This window comes from Stegodyphus dumicola, chromosome 12 (assembly GCF_044657685.1).
Source record: "Stegodyphus dumicola isolate Sdum_Otavi_A_Nest chromosome 12, ASM4465768v1".
Classification (NCBI taxonomy): Eukaryota; Metazoa; Arthropoda; class Arachnida; order Araneae; family Eresidae; genus Stegodyphus; species Stegodyphus dumicola.
Window position 1 is genome coordinate 29,022,445 of NC_140779.1, and position 18,257 is coordinate 29,040,701.

The 18,257-nt window shown below is 35.0% G+C and overlaps 1 protein-coding gene across 1 annotated transcript in view; it reads right to left on the reverse strand.

The window, feature by feature from the left end:
• The window catches only part of LOC118188415 (rho GTPase-activating protein 100F-like), a 213,826-nt gene that overhangs the window by 27,429 nt on the left and 168,140 nt on the right, over positions 1–18,257 (reverse strand). The window contains 6 exon segments of the mRNA XM_085827589.1: positions 715–875; positions 1,045–1,205; positions 4,932–5,180; positions 5,932–6,231; positions 8,734–8,903; positions 11,295–11,476. Of these exon segments, the coding sequence (XP_085683715.1) occupies positions 715–875; positions 1,045–1,205; positions 4,932–5,180; positions 5,932–6,231; positions 8,734–8,903; positions 11,295–11,476 (1,223 nt within the window).

Genomic DNA, 18,257 nt, shown 5'->3' on the forward strand with positions numbered 1-18,257 from the left:
TAATTGCATTTTTCTCTCTTTTGTTTTTGGCATCTTTCTGGCAATGTTAATAGCCATAATGGGCTCATATGGGGATATGAAAACCACCATGAATACCGTGAGGCACAAAGGGATTCCCCATTTTTACAGAAAAGACGGTCTCATCAGTCGTATACTTAGACATGTTGGAAAACTTCGTATTTCCACAACTAGAAGAGCTTCAGCCACATGTCTTTTGGCAACAAGATGGTGCACCACCTCATTGGGGTACCATCGTTCGTAGTTCTTTGAATGACCATTTTACAGGAAGATGGATTGAGCAAGGAAGTCCAATTCCTTGGCCACCCAGATCACCTGATATAACGCCGCTGTACCTTTGGAGATTTTTAAAGGACTACGTTTACAGGAGGAGAGTGTCGAACATTGATGACCTGAAAGCCAGAATTGCAACCGCAATAGCCTCTGTGGATGCCGACACGCTTGCCGGTACCTGGCGTGAAATTGAATATCGACTTGATATTCTCCGTGCGACGAAGGGGGCACACGTGGAAGTTCATTGACAAGGGTCATGAAACTTTTTGAGTGTATATAACCATTTATGTTATTAATTTTAATCTATCTTTACTATTTTATGAGTTATTAAACATCAAAATGGGCCCGGGACTTTATAAATACCCTGTATTTATTTCCAGTACGTTTATTCTGAGTTTGAGAAGGTAAAAGCTGTCTTCTTACCAGGTTAGCTTTAGGTAAACATTCAAGAATACTGAACATGAGTTTGGCGTTGCCATCCGGATCATCCGGCAGACAAACACTGAAACCGTCAACTAACATGTCGTAGAGACTTTTCGTGAATAACGGTTCTGGCAGTTCTCGTAGGTAATCTTTTAACAAACCTGGAAGAGAATAAAAAGGTAACTCAGTCAGATTCAGACAACATGAATCGAGTACGCTTTTCAATGATGTGTAAGGTTTCTATGCTTCATTTACGATTAAAACACTTCTTCCTCAATATATGAGCCATTTTCTTTTAAAGAAAAAGGGACACCCAAGAAAACTGTTTACTTGTAACAACATTAATATCGGGAACGTGTTCCACTGAGAGGTTGGCCAGGAGTGTGTTCCTTTCAAATTCTTCCTTGAGAAGTCTCTTCCTGAGAGCGGATCCACACAGTCGATAGATTCCAACAATGTCCAAACCTCTGCGTTCCACCTCTTCTGTGCACCTGAAGTTTGAAAACGGATTATAATTAATAAAATATTATAATTAGATAATTTCAGTAAATATTTAATGATGTGCATTATTGCCTTTCTTCACATGATTCAAAGAAGTGTGGATTATATTTATAATTTTTATTTAATCGTTAATAGAATCACAATTTTCTAATAAATATAAAATTAGAGTTCGTTGAAATCAGGATTATCATTACAGCATACAACTTTGAAGACTAAATGCTTCATTTTAATAACGTTCATGGCAGTAGTTTTATAATGAATGAAGTAGTCTTGTAAGGATTTATGTATTTATTTTTGATTAATAAATTAAATTACCAATTTAATTTGGAATTAAAGTACTTTTCTGTCACTCTCCTTTTCGCTCACGCTTTTCATGCTAGAATGCAAACGAGATAACGAGCATTTATTCAGATTGAGAGAGAAAAAAGGGTTTCGCAAGCTGATTTTAGAGCGTGTTCTGCCTACTGGAAAACCACGTTGTTACCGTGACTAAATAGAGATTTGATTCTGTGGCGTTAAGTGCTTTCAGCCGTTAGGCTAGTCTCACCGGTTTTCTAAATCCACAGCCTTTTTGCGCGTTACTGTATTCTGTGAGCCGTTAGCCTAATCTAACTACATTTGATTTTAGTTCAGCATAACTTATTTAAGACAGAAATATTGGATTACGTAAGCCCAAGTGGGGCCATCTGTTGAGATCTTTGTGTTTGAATAAAAGGGTCTTATACACCCTTAATCTGACTTTTGCTTGTGTCATAAGATTTGAAGATAATTCTTCTCAGTATACTAGATACTATAATCTTATAATAACTACATTAATTTGAAATATCTTACAATCATGGTGCTTAAAATACAACACAGGCATGCATACAAATGAACTGGACAGAAAGATTTATTTTCCTTTTCTTGGAAATGTATTTTACTTACTTATCGTATGGCTTAAGTAACCTTTTCCTTCATCTAAGAGAAACAATTTTTGTCATTTAAAGGAATCAAGTTTTATTAAATTTTTTACAAGATAATGAATGTAATTTAATGTGGTTTGAAAAATTTATAAAAAAATCTCTAATTAACTCGCTAATTCCTAATCTTAAATAAATGATGACAAATGAACCAGTGTGCTTTCAACGTCTTCCATACTTTATTAATCAAGTGATAAATTCAATACGATAAGCATCATTGAAAGAAGAAAAGAAAACCATTTTTACAAAGTACGTTATAAGTGATAAACATCTTCCATTACTTAGAGTAATATATTTTAATTTATGTCAGTAATTTATATTTTTAAAATAATAAAATAAAAATTTAAGCTATTAAGAAATACATTAATTACTTTTAAATCCCTCACTCTGCTAAGCAGTTACAGACTAATTAAATTAAACATCTTAATTTTTTCGAATGGCAACACTTTAATCATTGGCTATGCTCTAACCGCATTAAAGATAAATTAAACATCATTCCTTCTTTCAGTGGTAATGCCTTCCGAAATGGGTATACGCAAGGCGTATGGAAAACAAATTAACTAACTTTGATTTTCGTTCAGTGGCAACAGTTACTAGGAGAGAGGGATGATATATCAACAGTAGTGTAATATGACGCTCCAAAAAATGTTTTTGGAGACATTCGTTTATGGATGTTTTCAATGTCAAAATGATGGAAAGAACTCTGCTAAGAACATTTCTGGCATCAAAATTTAATCGATGGACCATAATTTTAGACAACATTCTTCGTTTGTGGCCGGTGAATTAGAAGATGATGACATCGAACTAAACCACATGTCACTAGAATGAAGCAGTTAGATTAGAATTTAGTTAGGTTCTTTAATTAAAAATTACACTGAAGCAGATCGATGCTGACAACTGGTTGGCTGACTATTAATGATGGTCAACCAGTAAATCACAACTGTAGAACAAAATAATAAATTAAATCAGACTGGTACAATTGTATATGTTTCAAGTATTTTGATTGCTCGCTATCCAAGTTTTCGGGTACTTAGAATAAATTCGTAGGTCCCCGATGCAGAGAAAATTTTAAATTTAGAGAAGCGTTTAAAATTAAATCGTAGTATACCATTGCCCGTCAATATTATTAATAACTAGTGCATGTTAATGTTCTTCAAACCGGTGAGATGCAGTTTGGGGATCATTGGAGGTAAACCTATAAATCTTCAATATCGGGCAGTACGATAAATTTAGATATATTTCAAAAGTCAAAATTAAATTAGAAAAATCGAGGCTTGTAAGACTTCTTTTCACCAATGGCCTACGGGTTGAGGATCGTTTGAAATCAGTTCATAGGTCCCCACTGTTGAGTAGTGCATGAAATTTAGATAAATATTTAAATTAAAATTAGATCGAAGTACACGTTGCCGTTGCCCAACAAGATTGCTGGTCATGGGTGCCCTTTGAGGTCAGCCATCGGCCTACAGTTTGAGTGCCATTTGTGGTAAACCTATAGATCTCCGATGTGAGGCAGTGTAGTAAGCTTATGCAGGTATTTTAAATCAAAACTAAATTACAGCATATCTTTTCATTTCAAGGGTATTAGTCACCAGTGATCAGGAGGGCAATACAGTAAATTACGACGATGCTTTCATTAAAATTGAAGAATATCGATGCACCTCAAAGTCATAAATTACCTACAGATCGAGAGGCGCTTGATTTCATGTGGAAGCAGTATAATAAATTTTAAAATTAAAACTAAGTCGGAATATATAGGGGAGGTACAAGTTGAGGTCATTTCAAAGATCATCACTGTGGTAAAATGTTGTACGTTTATACAGCTATTAATTTAAAATTTAATAGAAGCATATTGATGCTTTCAAGGCTGTTGGTTATGAGAGTTCGTCAGTACTCCTAACAGTCACTAATGACTGCAGTTTGAAAGTAACTTCATAGTGTCAAACATAGAGCATTTATGCGGGACAGTGCAATAAGTTTACATCAGTATTTAAGCTAAAATTAAATCGGAATACATCAGCGTGTTTGAATGTGTTCGTCATTGGTAACCTACACGGTAAGGATCACTTAGGGTCAACTCATAGATCATCACATTAGGGCAGTGGAATAAAATTAGATAAATATTTAAAATTATAATTCAGTCGAAGTACAGCAGTGTCTGCCAATTCCTGTCAAGGTCATTGATATCGTACAAGCGGAAAATGATTGGAGTTAACCAGTGGGTATATAATGTAAGACAATGCACTATTAGTAAATTTTTTTTTAAAATTAAAATTGCATGGGAGCACAATTATACCTGGAAAGGCTTTTGATTACTAACGACCTGGAGGCTGACGGTCACTGCTTCTCACCAGAAACTGAATCAACAGAAATCAATAAATCATCAAAATGGGCAGTGTAATGATTTAAGATAAATTTTTAGATTAAATAGAAACGCAGTTCACCATTGCCCAAGGTCGTTGGCCACCAGGGATCTATATTCCTAAAACTGCCTTATTTTCTAGCTAGCTATTAAGTGACAAAAAAGAATGTGCTCAAAGTCAGGAAAATGTGTTAAAGGTAAAGAAAATCAGTTTATAACTTAAATCAGAGCTTACTGAGACGTAACTGAGAATCACAGGTCATACATCAATTTTTTTCAGGTGCAGAAATAGGCATATCATCATGCTTCTTTTCAAGTCTTATCTAAATTTATATTGCTTGATCGAATATTGGGGTTTAGTTAGTTAAAGCAGTGCAGAAGAGTATTATAAAAAATACCTTTTGACAATGAGAGGCACTCCGTATCCTGAATCCTCTTTGACCAGCACTGTTTCTAGATCCACCCCAAAAACACCCTCATCTGCCGTTGCCGGCATTCGCTGGAAAGTTTGCGTCGGATTCTTGTAACGCAGCTTCAGATACAGTGTTCCTCGGGGCTCCAGCTTCAGCGCGAGGCTGTGCACAGGGGACTCCCGGAGTAGGGCAGGCAGATGAAGGGTGCCCTTGTAGCACAACTTGTGCCGAAACCTGTAATAGCACACCAATTTCTAACTTTTAAAGGTAATCCTAAAAAGAAAATTTTAACAAAAGTTTAAACTAGTAAGATTTAATCTGAGCATTAGAAAAATTCCCCGTGATGAACTTGTTTATCCCATCAAAAGCAGTCTATTACTAATTTATCGGCAGTACAGAATTCCGTTAGTAGTTTGCTGATAGTTTCTGATCAAGGAAACAGCTGCTGCTTTCAAATTTTACGTGTAGATAACTTCTATAAACACTTAAAAAAGCAGACATTATGATGTCTACGTACTTCGAAACAGATAATAATGCGTACGCACGTTCACCCCAACAAAGCAAAAACAAAAGGTTCTAGTAATAGCTTAACGTAAAATTTTTATTTTCAGAGGTCCTGCCACAAATTGATAATTTTTAGAGCACTGAAACAATTACGTACAACTTTCTTGAGATTGAAATCAGCGAATCATCGGAACCTTTGTTTGAGATTTATGCACCTGATTATTAACTGACAACTTATTGTCAGACATTCGCTGGAGCGATAAATAATTCCAAAAGGACTGGAATTTAATAACGAAGACAATTTAAAATTAGCGTCTTTAAAACATCTTTTACAGTTCCTTGGTCCAGAAAGCTTAAGAATCTCCACAAATCGGAATGATAAAAATACATAACTGATATACGGTTAGATGGTACTAAACAAAGTAATTCATTTTTAATTTGATTTTGCGGTAGGAACTCAAGACATAATGAGTTTACATACCTGGGGTCCCAAGTGTAAAGTAGGAAAGCTATTTCTCTATTTTCGACGAGGTCGATTTCGAAGACCTCGTCCCAGTCGAAGCTGTGCTCGCCCGTTCGGATAACTGTTCGCGCTTTGTGAACCCTGTCGCACTCGATGACGCAATACAGGTCACGGAAGTGGTCCCCGTGGGTAGTTGGCTTGAGGCCCCGTCCTGACAGTAGATGGATCCAAAGCAGACCGCTGTAGCCTTTGGGAGCCTCCATCGGTTCTCGAGGGCCCACGCTGATAGGAGTGACCGTCGGCCTAGGCCGATACTTGCTGCAATTAAATTTTACTAAATTTTAAAAACTCAATTATGATTATAAATATTACTAAAACATTTTTTGGGTACTTGCTCTTAACGTACGATGCTATAAAGTTCGGATACACGCAGTTAGATTGCGATGCTGAAAAGTTCTGAAAATTGTAGCTTAAATGTCACATGACTAAAATAATATTTAATGTTGGTATAACCAATAAAATTCCATATTTTAAAGGCTTTCATTTCTTAAAAATTTAATTCTTATTGGAAAACGTTTGCAACGTGAAAATTTAATAAACTGATTTGCTGCACTTAATAGCTTATACATACAAATAGTTTATATATATATATATATGCTTTGTAAGCAAAGTTTCAAGCTTGAATTTCATCATTCTGAAGAGGGCATCTTTGGTTTGCTTAATCAAGAACCAATTAAAATGGATTCCATAGCAAAATAAAGGAATTATTCAATAGATCCAAAGATACAAAAGATTTGTTCAATAGTTAGATTGCAACAGATTTTACGATATTTTTTAATGAAGTGAACTTTGCTAAGGAAAGAAGCTGTGTGAAATATGGTAATTGTCTTCAAAAACTTGTAGTGTACGTTTAGAATATTTAAAATAACCGTGAAACAATGTTTTTTCTTGTGCTAACACTTATTGTTTACAACGAAAGGATTACAATTAACTACAGTTAAGCCTTTTGTGCCCTGTTTAGAACGCAGAAATTCAAGATAGAATCTTCTTAAGTGACTACTTAAAGGCGTGAACCAATCGCTTTGGATTGAAGCAATAGCATACAATTAGATTCATTGGCATTTCTTAAAGTTGACGAAATGTGAATCTATTTCACTATTGTATTACAAGAGCTGCTTAAAAAAGTTTTATTTTGATTTAGTACATTCTTCTTACTGTCCTAAAGGAAGTAACATGCTTATAATTAATTTATTATTTCTGAAGTAGAACGTTGTCAGATGATATTCGTATAACCTTATTATTAGGGTTATTAGTGTTATATGCTATAGAATTTGACTTTCTTGAGGAGCATATACTAGTATCAAACTCCTAGCAGACTTGGAGCGAATTATCGCTTGGTCTGAAGTAAGAACAGAGTGCTAAAAAGGTTTAAAACACCCTTTTTATTTAGTAAGAACTAGTATATGTATTTTAAACTAGTATATGTATTAAGTATTTTAAACGCATGTCTTGTGCTTAAGGAACAATTACATTTACGGCAAAGAAACTTAAAAGTAACAGTCCAGGTCAAATTGAAAACTAACCTAGTAGTCAAAGACAATTGATTTTAAATTCTCAATTGACTCAGAACTTCTCACCGATGTAACAATTAAATAACCGCAGCAATAACACAAAGTCGAAGAATTACGTTCTTATCAGAGATAACGAAACATAGTAACGTGGATCGCGAGGCAGAAACTGTCTTACAATCCGAAAAACCTCAGCTTAAATACTATCTAACTAAATTTGCAATCTGATGAAGGAAAGGAAAGGAGAACTGATAATAAAGACTGAAATTATAAATAACTTGTTAGGAAATTGCAATAGGATTGCGGTAATAACCCTATAACGCATGTTATCATTACTTTTTTTCCGTATTCTGACGAAGTCAAACAAGGTCCAAAACACTGCTCTTTCTTAAAGTCGAGAAGAAGAAAGCCATTGGTTTAAATATCCTTTCTCGAGAAGTCCAAACAGACCAAAATATATCCGGCAGAAGGCTGATTTTCTCAGCATTTGGCGCATATTGGAAACGATTTTCATGTCCTCCTTGAAAGAGAAGCACTTAATGTGACCGCTGGCAATATGTGAGAGCGCAGCTTGCGAGTTCCTGTCCCACTCAAGGTCTACAATACATAAACTTACATAATAGAAAAAACATACCAATTTTCCAATTACCAATGTTCACTGGTTTTAACCATTCGGCCGCTGATAAAAACACATTATTTGAACGGTTCGAAAAAACGTATAATGATAAAACAAAACTCGTAAATTTAAAAACTGAGAAAATAAGTACAAATTCTAATTTTTTTATTATTTTATATTCTTTGGGTCAAGTTGACCAGCGACTTTCCGAGGTGAGGATTTTTATTTCTTTAAACATAAATTAAGGTTAAACTTAAATTAACGCACATAAATTAGAGATGCAGAGACTAATATAAGTTAAAGTTCAGTGATAGAAAATGCTGGATAATAATGGAGTTTATCTATCTTCGCGCTTCATATGTTGCATAATACCGCATACGGATGTTGCATTATCGTGCAATATTTTATCTACACAACTAATTCGGACACATGCAGCTTTCATTAGCGATTTTTTATCCTAAGCATTCCTTTTGTCTTAAGCTATTTTAGCAATTATATTTCGTATTCAAAAGCAAATACGAGGTATTACATGCAGCAGATAGTCTTCAGAGATTACACCATAGTTTCAAGAACTTAAATTTTTTAGTTCTAATATCTGTTATAGCAGATTGCAATAGTAACGAAATCTGAACTTACTTGAAGTCCCTGGGGTCCAAGCTGACTAGGTGCAGGCGATCCTCCGAGGGTTTAATGGGCGTGGGGTGGGGGACGGACAACCTGGGTACGTACGTCCCTCCCGCTGGCAGTGAATCTTCACTCGGAGTGTGGAGACGCCGGGGAAATGTGTAGATTCCTCGATACTCATCCTGAAAGATAAAAAATCGCATTTCACATTAAATACTGTCTATAGCGATTAAACATACGATTAGGCATTTTTTATTTAAAGCCTATACTTTGTAGAGACATTAGGATTTTTTTTTTTTTTTGAAAGCAAGAGAGATTGAAAAATATGCAAATGCCTTCACCGGGAATCGAACCCCGGACCTCTGGAATACCAGCCCAGCGTGCAGAGCCACTACACCACGAGGCATGCAAGGAAAGTGGGAGAAATACCTTATATACTCTCCCTTTCTAAAGGCCGACTGGGGATTTAAGGGGACCCAATCGCCAAATTTGGGTGCGGAGAATCATCATTCACAGCACCATTTTAGTTCGGGCGTCATTGTAGAGACATTAGGATTTTTTGAAAGCAAGAGAGATTGAAAAATATGCAAACGCCTTTGCCGGAAATCGAACCACGGACCTCTGGAATACCGGCCCAGCGTTCAGAACCACTACACCACGAAGGCACGCTAGGAAAGTGGGAGAAATACCTTATAACTTACTAAACTTTAAAGGTCTTAAAAAGATTATTGTCGTGTCGTAAATTATATTTCTAGCTTCAAAACAAGTTAGGTTTATGCTGGTTTTCATAGTTTTCTAATGTGTAATGATAAACAATTTCTCTCGGCGAGACCTTAAGGGGTATCAGAAACCCCTATACCGACAATGTTAAATTGGCCATTTTCGATGTACCTTTTCTCAAAATCTGCTGTAGATACAAGCTTGAAATATTTTCTGTAATTTAAGTATACCTATCGGATTATACTGAAATGAGCTTCTGAAACATTTTGAATTTTAGAATAAATTACAGGATATTTTGTTAGGGATAGTAAAATTTAGCACTTTTCTCACACAAAAAAATTTAAAAAATTTTTTTTTCTAAGTTTATTACAAAAAGCTCATTTCAGTAAATATTAGGGAACCTAATAAATAAGCCATAAAACGTTTAGATACCTGTGAGCAGTAGCTCCTGAGAAAAGGTACATCGAGTATAAAAAAAGTCACGTTTGGAGAAAAACGCGTTTTTATGTAAAAATCCTCATTGACCAAAGAAGTAGATGACAAATTAAAACTAGATTTTTTTACAGTTATAATTTTCATAGAGATTAAAGAATGGTATTTTTAGAAAGATAAAAGTGTAGAGAATTTGAAAATGTAAAAATCTGAAATCACAATTTTTTGAAGATTTTGGGGTTCCAACTCCTTTTAACAAAATATTCCTCCTGTTTGACTTTTTGCTATAACAGAAGCTACTGTATTTCACATATCACGAACTCACGTAATTTGATTCGTTTCGTAATTGACTTCTATTATTTTTATTAATGAATACTTTCCATGTGCTCTCCTATTGTATGGTCAATGGCTTCACCTAAACTCGAAGTTTAAATCCAGTTTTCGACAGCAGCACAGTTAATAGTTTTGAAATTGCCTGCTTCAGAAATGACTAATAACACTATAATTGCCGCCGACATTTTTTAGTTCTAATATATGTTACAGCAAATTGCAATAGGAGATTGCAATAGGATTGCAGTAGATTGCAATAGGATTGCAATTTGTTATAGGAAAGGGATTTACATCACGAACTTGATTGACTTAGTTGACTAGTCCCCCCGGGGGGTCGACGTAGAGAACTCTGCGAAGCTACTGGCTAGGATCTGTACCTAGGCAGTCTCGGTCACGGGGGTATAAAATCACGAGCCTGGCGGTTCCAGAGCCCGGGGTTGGGTCATATGTATGGCTGGACCTCGGGGGAAAGGCGTAAGCCGTATACCAGATGGTTCTGTAGCTTGGTGTGGGACGGCACCACGGTGTTGGACGGCACCGAGTTTGCTAGGTAATGTCCTGATGGGACGCGCTGCCCGTGTAGTACTGGTGGGAGCATTTAAACGACGGGTCAAACCGTCAAGTCAATATTTTGCCCATCCGCGGCGAAACCTGAGAGCCGGGAGTGGTGACCCCACGCGCCCAGGCGTACCCGTGGACTTGGAGGAAAATTCAAAAAGTCTGCCACTTCGGATTGGGTCCCCGGAGTTGCAACAACGCGGACTTTCGTTCCTCTCGGGAAAAAGTTGACTGCGATCCTCCCCTTGCCTGATATGGGGGTTTTCAGCTGGGTCCAGTCCGTGTAATACCTAACAGAAGGTGAGGCACGTAAAGATATTAATTAATTAGTCGACTAGTGCCCCCCCCGAAAGCAAGGAATTTTGTCCTAAAGGAAGTAAAAATATTTTTAAAAGATTGCAAAATACGATTAACAATTGAAATAGAAACTAAGAATATGAGATAAATATTTTAATAAGTCTCTGCCTAAGAAAACGGTGAGAAACTCTAATCAAGGCTTAGTAGATACCAAGCAAAAATGTATCGTCACTTACTTGTCGCATGGTGTCCAACAGGGACTCCGCACTATGTGCGATCCTTCCCAATGTAGATGTAGCCTGGTGACCCCGTCTTAGCCTTTCGTATATTGCTGAGGTGGATGGAGCGCGGCTCATCCATGCTTGGTACTCGTTCGATGTGAACACACTCGGTGATCGGCGACTACCGTGAGGAGGTGCTGTAGGGAGAAACATTAATGGTAATTAATGGTAATTACCGACATTACTTGTAAAAAGAGGACCAAATGAAAAAATTGATTTCGGTGATAAAATTAGTATTACATTTTCTACGTTTTAGGAACTCATCATCTTTCACACAAAAATATAAAATTTACAAAAATGAAAGTTTTAGAAATGTGTAGTTTGGCTCTTTTACAAACACAGACTTTGAAACTATTTATATTTTCGTCCTTTAGAAGCACATTAAGCATAAAGAATGGAGAACATTTTTACAAGTCATTACATTTTTATAATGAGTCATTTTATAGAAGGACAGCCACAATTATAATATGATGATATATAATAATATTAAATGCATAATTTTCATATTGTTTAACTTCCGAAGCCACCACGCATAAATACACAAATGGAATAATATTCAAACAATTATTCACTATCCTTAGAAAATTAACAGTTTTAATAAAAAGGGAAAGCTACTAAAATAAAAGCATGGATGCATGGGATTCAGATTTAATTTACCTACTTTACATCTATTAAACCTTTTTCACATCGGGAAGTAAAATGCAAAATTAATTGCATATCCACTTTACGAAGTGAAACATTTCCCAAAATAATAAACCCCTTACTACAGAAATAACTCCAATGAATTATTTTGTACTTATTTTTCCATATATGGATCAGGAGAAACATAATTAGAAACTGAAACAAAGCTAGTACCATACACCAGATACGCCAGATGAACATCCCCGCTTTCTAATTATGAGTCAAAATTGCAAAGCGTCAGATAAATTCTTTCGTAACCATATGCAAAGAAGAAAAAGCGAAATTCATTTGAAGTCTTGTTAAATAAGTTGATCTTGCCCAAGAAGAAAATAGTGAAAATTATTACAAGCAATAAGAACTAAAGCTGTAAATAATGGCACTAAAATCCTTAAATAATTTATAGGAAATCTCGATTGCTCACTAAATATAAGCAAATTTTCATGCCCATTTCAAAAGTTTTTCTTTTAAACATAAAGTTTTATACAATAAACAAGTGATTTCTGATCGTTTTCTGTTTGCAAATCTCTTTTCCAATAACATGGAAGTTGTAGATAGCAATTTTTCTTGTAAGTATCCTAACAAAGGCCATAAGCACTGAGCTACTTATGGCTTTCGTTATGTTTTCAAGTGAGTTATTTTGAATATGTTCAGTAGCATAAGTAGTCATTTCAGTAAAAAAACAGAAACGGAATTTAAAGATTTAACACATTAAAATGATGCATATTTAATATATTCTGAATTGGAATTAACATACTCAGCTTTTTTACTTTCATTTCAAAATTTCATATTAATATATTCTGCTTAATCGTTTAGTTGACTGGATTGAATTTGAAAAACTGGAAAACACTTCGATTAAAACAGAGCACTCACAAAAAAGGATGTAAGACATATAAAATGCAGTTCGAAAATACTCATATGATGCTTACTATGAAGCACATGTCCATAGTAATATACGTGATTTGGAATATGAAATACAATTTTTATGCGACACATGACTGTTACTAAAGGAGAAGAAATAAATAATAAATGAAATTTATTAATACGTAAAATGCAATTTTATTATTTAATTATATTAATAAAATATCGGAAATATACGATCTCGAAAAGTGTGCTGAGGATTAATACTTCCGTAATGAAATATTAATACTTCCGTAAAAACAATCTCTGTTAGGGGTCCGCCGATAACGTCGCAGCAAAAACATCGTGGACGAAAATGTCGCGGAGAAAACAACGCAAGGCGAAAACGTCGTACTACAAACATCGTGGGAGAAAACATCGCAGCTCTAAAACATCATGGTACAAAACATCGTCGTCGAAAATAAAGCGGTTCAAAAACTTCGCAGTTTAAAAACATCGTCGTCAAAAATATCGTGGTAAAAAATAAAGTATCTACAAATCATCGCATGACGATAACATCGCAGACATGCTTTTTTCAGGCTTTAATAACTGTAAATGGATATTCCCATAATGATTTGTGAGCGCAAGATATAAAGATGGGTAATTTTTACTTTCACGTTTTTTATTAACTAATAAATTTTTGCTGAAAACGTAAGAAAGAAACTTAAGCATAGAAAATTAAATGCAACATATAGATTATACTTTTCATGAAAAATTACCAGTAAAAACTTTATAAAAATGATTTATTAATGGTCTTTGTTAGTTAACTATTTCGGTTTAAAATTTTATTAAGTGCTATAAGTTGCATTACTTTTCTATGCTTAAGTTTCCTTCTTATTTTCTCAGCAAAATTTATTAGTTAATAAAAAATATGAAAGTAAAAATTATCCTTCTTTCCATCTTGCGCTAACAAATCATTATGCGAATATCCATTTACAGTTATTAAAGTCCTGAAAAAAGCGTGTCTACGATGTTATCGTCATGCGATGATTTGTAGATACTTTATTTATTACCACGATATTTTCGACGACGATGTTTTTAAACTGCGAAGTTCTTGAACCGCTATATTTTCGACGACGATGTTTTGTACCACGATGTTTTAGAACGACGATGTTTTTTCTTTGCGATGTTTTCTCCCACGATGTTTTGTAGCACAACGTTTTCGCCTTGTGTTGTTTTCTCCGCGACGTTTTCGTCCGCGATGTTTTTGCCGCGATGTTTTCGGCTGTAACCCTCTGTTAACTGTGGAATCTTATCAGACTCCTTTTTAATTCAAAAGAGTATTGAAATGTAAGGAACAGTTCTAAAGATAAATTTATATTTTAGTGTTAAAGAATAAAAGTGCCCCAGATGTTTATATCTTTTAAAACTATTATTTCTAATTAACAGAGGGCTTTAATCTTAACCTTGATTTCATTTCCACCAGCAGCTGAAAACAGATTGTTCGTCAGTCTAAGTTCGAAGCAGATTCGAACCCCGTCGAACGGGCTAACCATGTGAAAGCTTTCATGTTTTCCTTAAAATGTCCTCCGTAAAAAGCATCCTAATCCTGGTGAATACCCTGGTGCATGTCCCCATAATCCATACCTAAGAAAAACTTTTTCTCTTGAAAACCTAACTTTTCCCGATATTTATCTAACCTGTTCCATTTAATGGGTTAAAAATTCACTTTACAATTAAGTGAATAAAGTGTAATAATTCCACAGTATCTCTGAAGTAGAACTTCTTAATACATTTTTTATTATAATTATTTTATTAAAAATGATGTTCGCATAACAGTTACACACTTATGCGAAAATAAAGTATGGAAAATCGAAGTATGAAGCAGTCTTATTGTAGTAACTATAAATGAAACCTGGTAGTTTGGACTGTAAAATTACGCATGACTTGTACCTTTAGTTGATAAAGATTTAGAGAAATACTACATGCATTTTGAGCGAAACTATCACACGTTTCTTTTCTTCTATAGACAAAGGAAAGTAGTTTTATCAATGGTGTAATAAAGGTCCGGAATGACTTCATTTAGCTCTAGGTAAGTGTTATATAATTAAATTTTGTTTCTGATAAAGTTTTAACTCAAGATCAGAATAAGTGATTTTTCATCTTTCTAGAGATGAGGGTTAACTCTATTTGCATATAAAATATGAAAGAAAATTAATAACTGATTACTAACTGAATTAAGAGTATACTTTTTAATTCCTGCTTCTAATTTGACCACATCTCAGTCCTGGAATCTGAGTCACTTACGTCATTAATTTCATCTGCAATACTCTGTAATACGAAAGTACTTGTTCCAATCACCGTTTAAAACTGAAACAAAGGATTTTGAGGCTATATAAACCTCAGTTGCTAATATAGATATTCCCCATTCTGTGCAGCAGTCTTCAGTTATTTGCATTAACTTTTGGGGCTTTCAGATCACTTGCGTTTCGCTTGTTGATTTGACTGCCAAGGTGGTATCATCATCATAACCATGAAATAATTTGTATAATTTATTGGTTTGGGAAAGCCCATCACGTGGAGGAGGTATAAAATAGGGCCTAATATAGAACCCTGTGGAACTCCAGCTCTGATTTCTCTTAAATCTCACTGTTCTTTATCAATAGTAACTGTAAATTTCTTCATTTATAAGGAAGGCCACGATTAAAAATATTATTTCATTATGGAAATTCAAGTTTATTAATTTGTAAATTAGTCCTCATGCCAGACACCGTCGAATACTTTCGCCAGTTCCAGCAGGAGCAAAGCAAATTTTTGACGATTACTAAGCTTGCTAGCGCGTCTCTTCATAATCCGTTAATAATATCGCTTTCTACATATATTTGCATAACGTTTCAGTGACAGATTTTCATCTAAATTTCATAATTAATTAAATTTTATTTTTAACTAAATTAATCTAAATTTAATTTCCTTCCGTTCTGTTGTACATTTCTCACACATGAACGTAAATGTGAACTTCAGAACTACGCACTTTCTGTTTTAGGAAGGGTGACTTCGTATGCTACAATTGCTTGGTTGAATGATATAGGACTGTTAAAGTGATAAATTCTGAAAAATTTAAAGGAATAAGATATTTAAAATTTACACGAGTATTAAATTTGTAACTAATATTTTATAACAAATTAGCTAATTTTTTTTAAGAAATTTTCTCTTTGCTTGCAACAGCCGCAATAATATATTACGGTGGTACACTGTCATACGGAAATCCTCACATAATGAAAGTTCCACATAACAAACAAGCACACGGATCTAGAATCGTGCCTCTTAACGAACTCTGTTCCACATTACAAACTGCAAGCGAATTTCGCCGTATATTATTAAAGTGTTAAACGTGAAACTAAATTATTTTAGCTTCTGTTTAAACAACCGAAAATATGATGAAATATGATGAAGTAGCAAGTGAAATTTTTCTTTGATGAAAAGGAGGAAGAAGGAGGCGGGAGCGCAATACAACCACGAAGGCCCTTCTACGGATATGAAGGGATATCCAGGTCTTTAGCTAAGAAGTAGTATTACAATCAAGCTGACGTGAGAGAAGAGTAGCAGCTCTGTTCAATAGTAATGGCAACGCAATGCACTACTTCAGGACTGTCTTGAAGGAAAGATTTAATTAAGACTTTCTGGAATCTGAATCTATCCAAAAGCCGAATATAGATATGTAAGAATATCAAGGATGTCCTTTGCCTCCAGTGAAAGATTGAGAGTCTCAAACATCCATTCCTGACTAGAATAGAAACTGTTCTCAGGCTGCGCATGCTGTTGAAAAGACTTTTGGGATTCTGGGTTACTATAACCCACGTGATTTCAGTATAAGACGAGTTTTGAGTCTTGTCAGCTAGCGGGTGCTGCTGTCCCAGTCGTTCTGCAATAGTTCGCCAGAATGTTTCAGTTGGGGAGAAAATCTGGAGAAAGTTCCAGGATACATTTTATCTTTTCACCAACACTGAGGCAACTTATCCACTGGAACGTTAGCATATAGGTCCAAAACTGTTGTAGTTGGCCATAATACAATGCCTAGAATGCTTATGCTTGTAGGGTTTCTGCCAAATACTTACATAATGTAGTGGTCGAGGAAGCAAATGCATAGTATTGTAACAAATTACTAGTAATTAATGGCTGAAAACGGAAGATGATCAAATACCACAGAATAAATAAATAAATAAGAACTGAAAATAAAGGATAGTTAAATAAATGATAAAACTTAATGAATAAATAAAGAGGTTACGCAAAATCAGTTAGTGCGTACATACTTACAACATGCAGTTACATAAATACATAGTGGTCAAGTTTCGACATACTGCATACAGTAATTAAAAGCAGAAGAATATGCTTTAGAACAAATTGCAATTATAAACCAAAGTCAATTATAAGGCAGAGTGACTGCATTATAAACCTGTCATAATGAAGATTTCATAAAAACACAAATAGCTAAATAAATAGGGACCTTATTGTATTATGATAATGCAAAAGAGGTAAATTTAGGATTATATATACAATATAATTCTATTACATAACAGGGAAAGATACTCAAAATTGTCAACACAAAATCGTGGTAGCAAAAATCTCAGAAATAAAGAACAGGGAATGAATGATATGATGAAAAAAAAAAAAAAAAAGGCAAAAAATACAGCAGTACATAAGGTAATACAAAAATGAATGGCAGAATCACATAAAATGCACTTATTATCATAAATTTAAGGAAAAATTACAAAAATCTCCATTACTGAAAAGATTACATGTAGAATTTTATAAAACTTACCCACAGTATACAACACATAGTAAGGTATCAAATAACATAAAAATAAATTACCAGACAATTATGATAGTATAGAAATCAGTAGATGTATAAAATGAAAAAATCGAAGATGTAAGTTTACTATAGGAAACGTACCTTCTATATAGAATGTGATCGCCTCTAGAAGCAATACAGCGCATACAGCGATGTGTGACGCTTTCAGTTATGCGGTCTATCAGTTCCATATGAAGCGAGAGCCATTGCTCTTGCAAATCAGTTGCAAGCGCGGCAAGGGTCTGAGGGGGCGGATTGAGAGCAGCTAATCGTCTCACTAAAGCATCCCAAACGTGCTCTATAGGATTTAAGACCGGGGATCGAGCTGGCTGCTCCATGCGTGTAATTGTTTCCTGTTGAAGATAATCATCTACGATTCGAGCCCTGTGTGGTCTTGCGTTGTTGTTCTGTAACAGGAAAGCATCACCTATTGCCCCGGCACATGGGCGCACATAAGCATCAAGGATGCCATCTCTATAAACCTGAGCATTACCGGTTCCCCTCGGAAAGACATGGAGGTCTGTGCGTCCACCCAAAGAGGTGCCACCCCA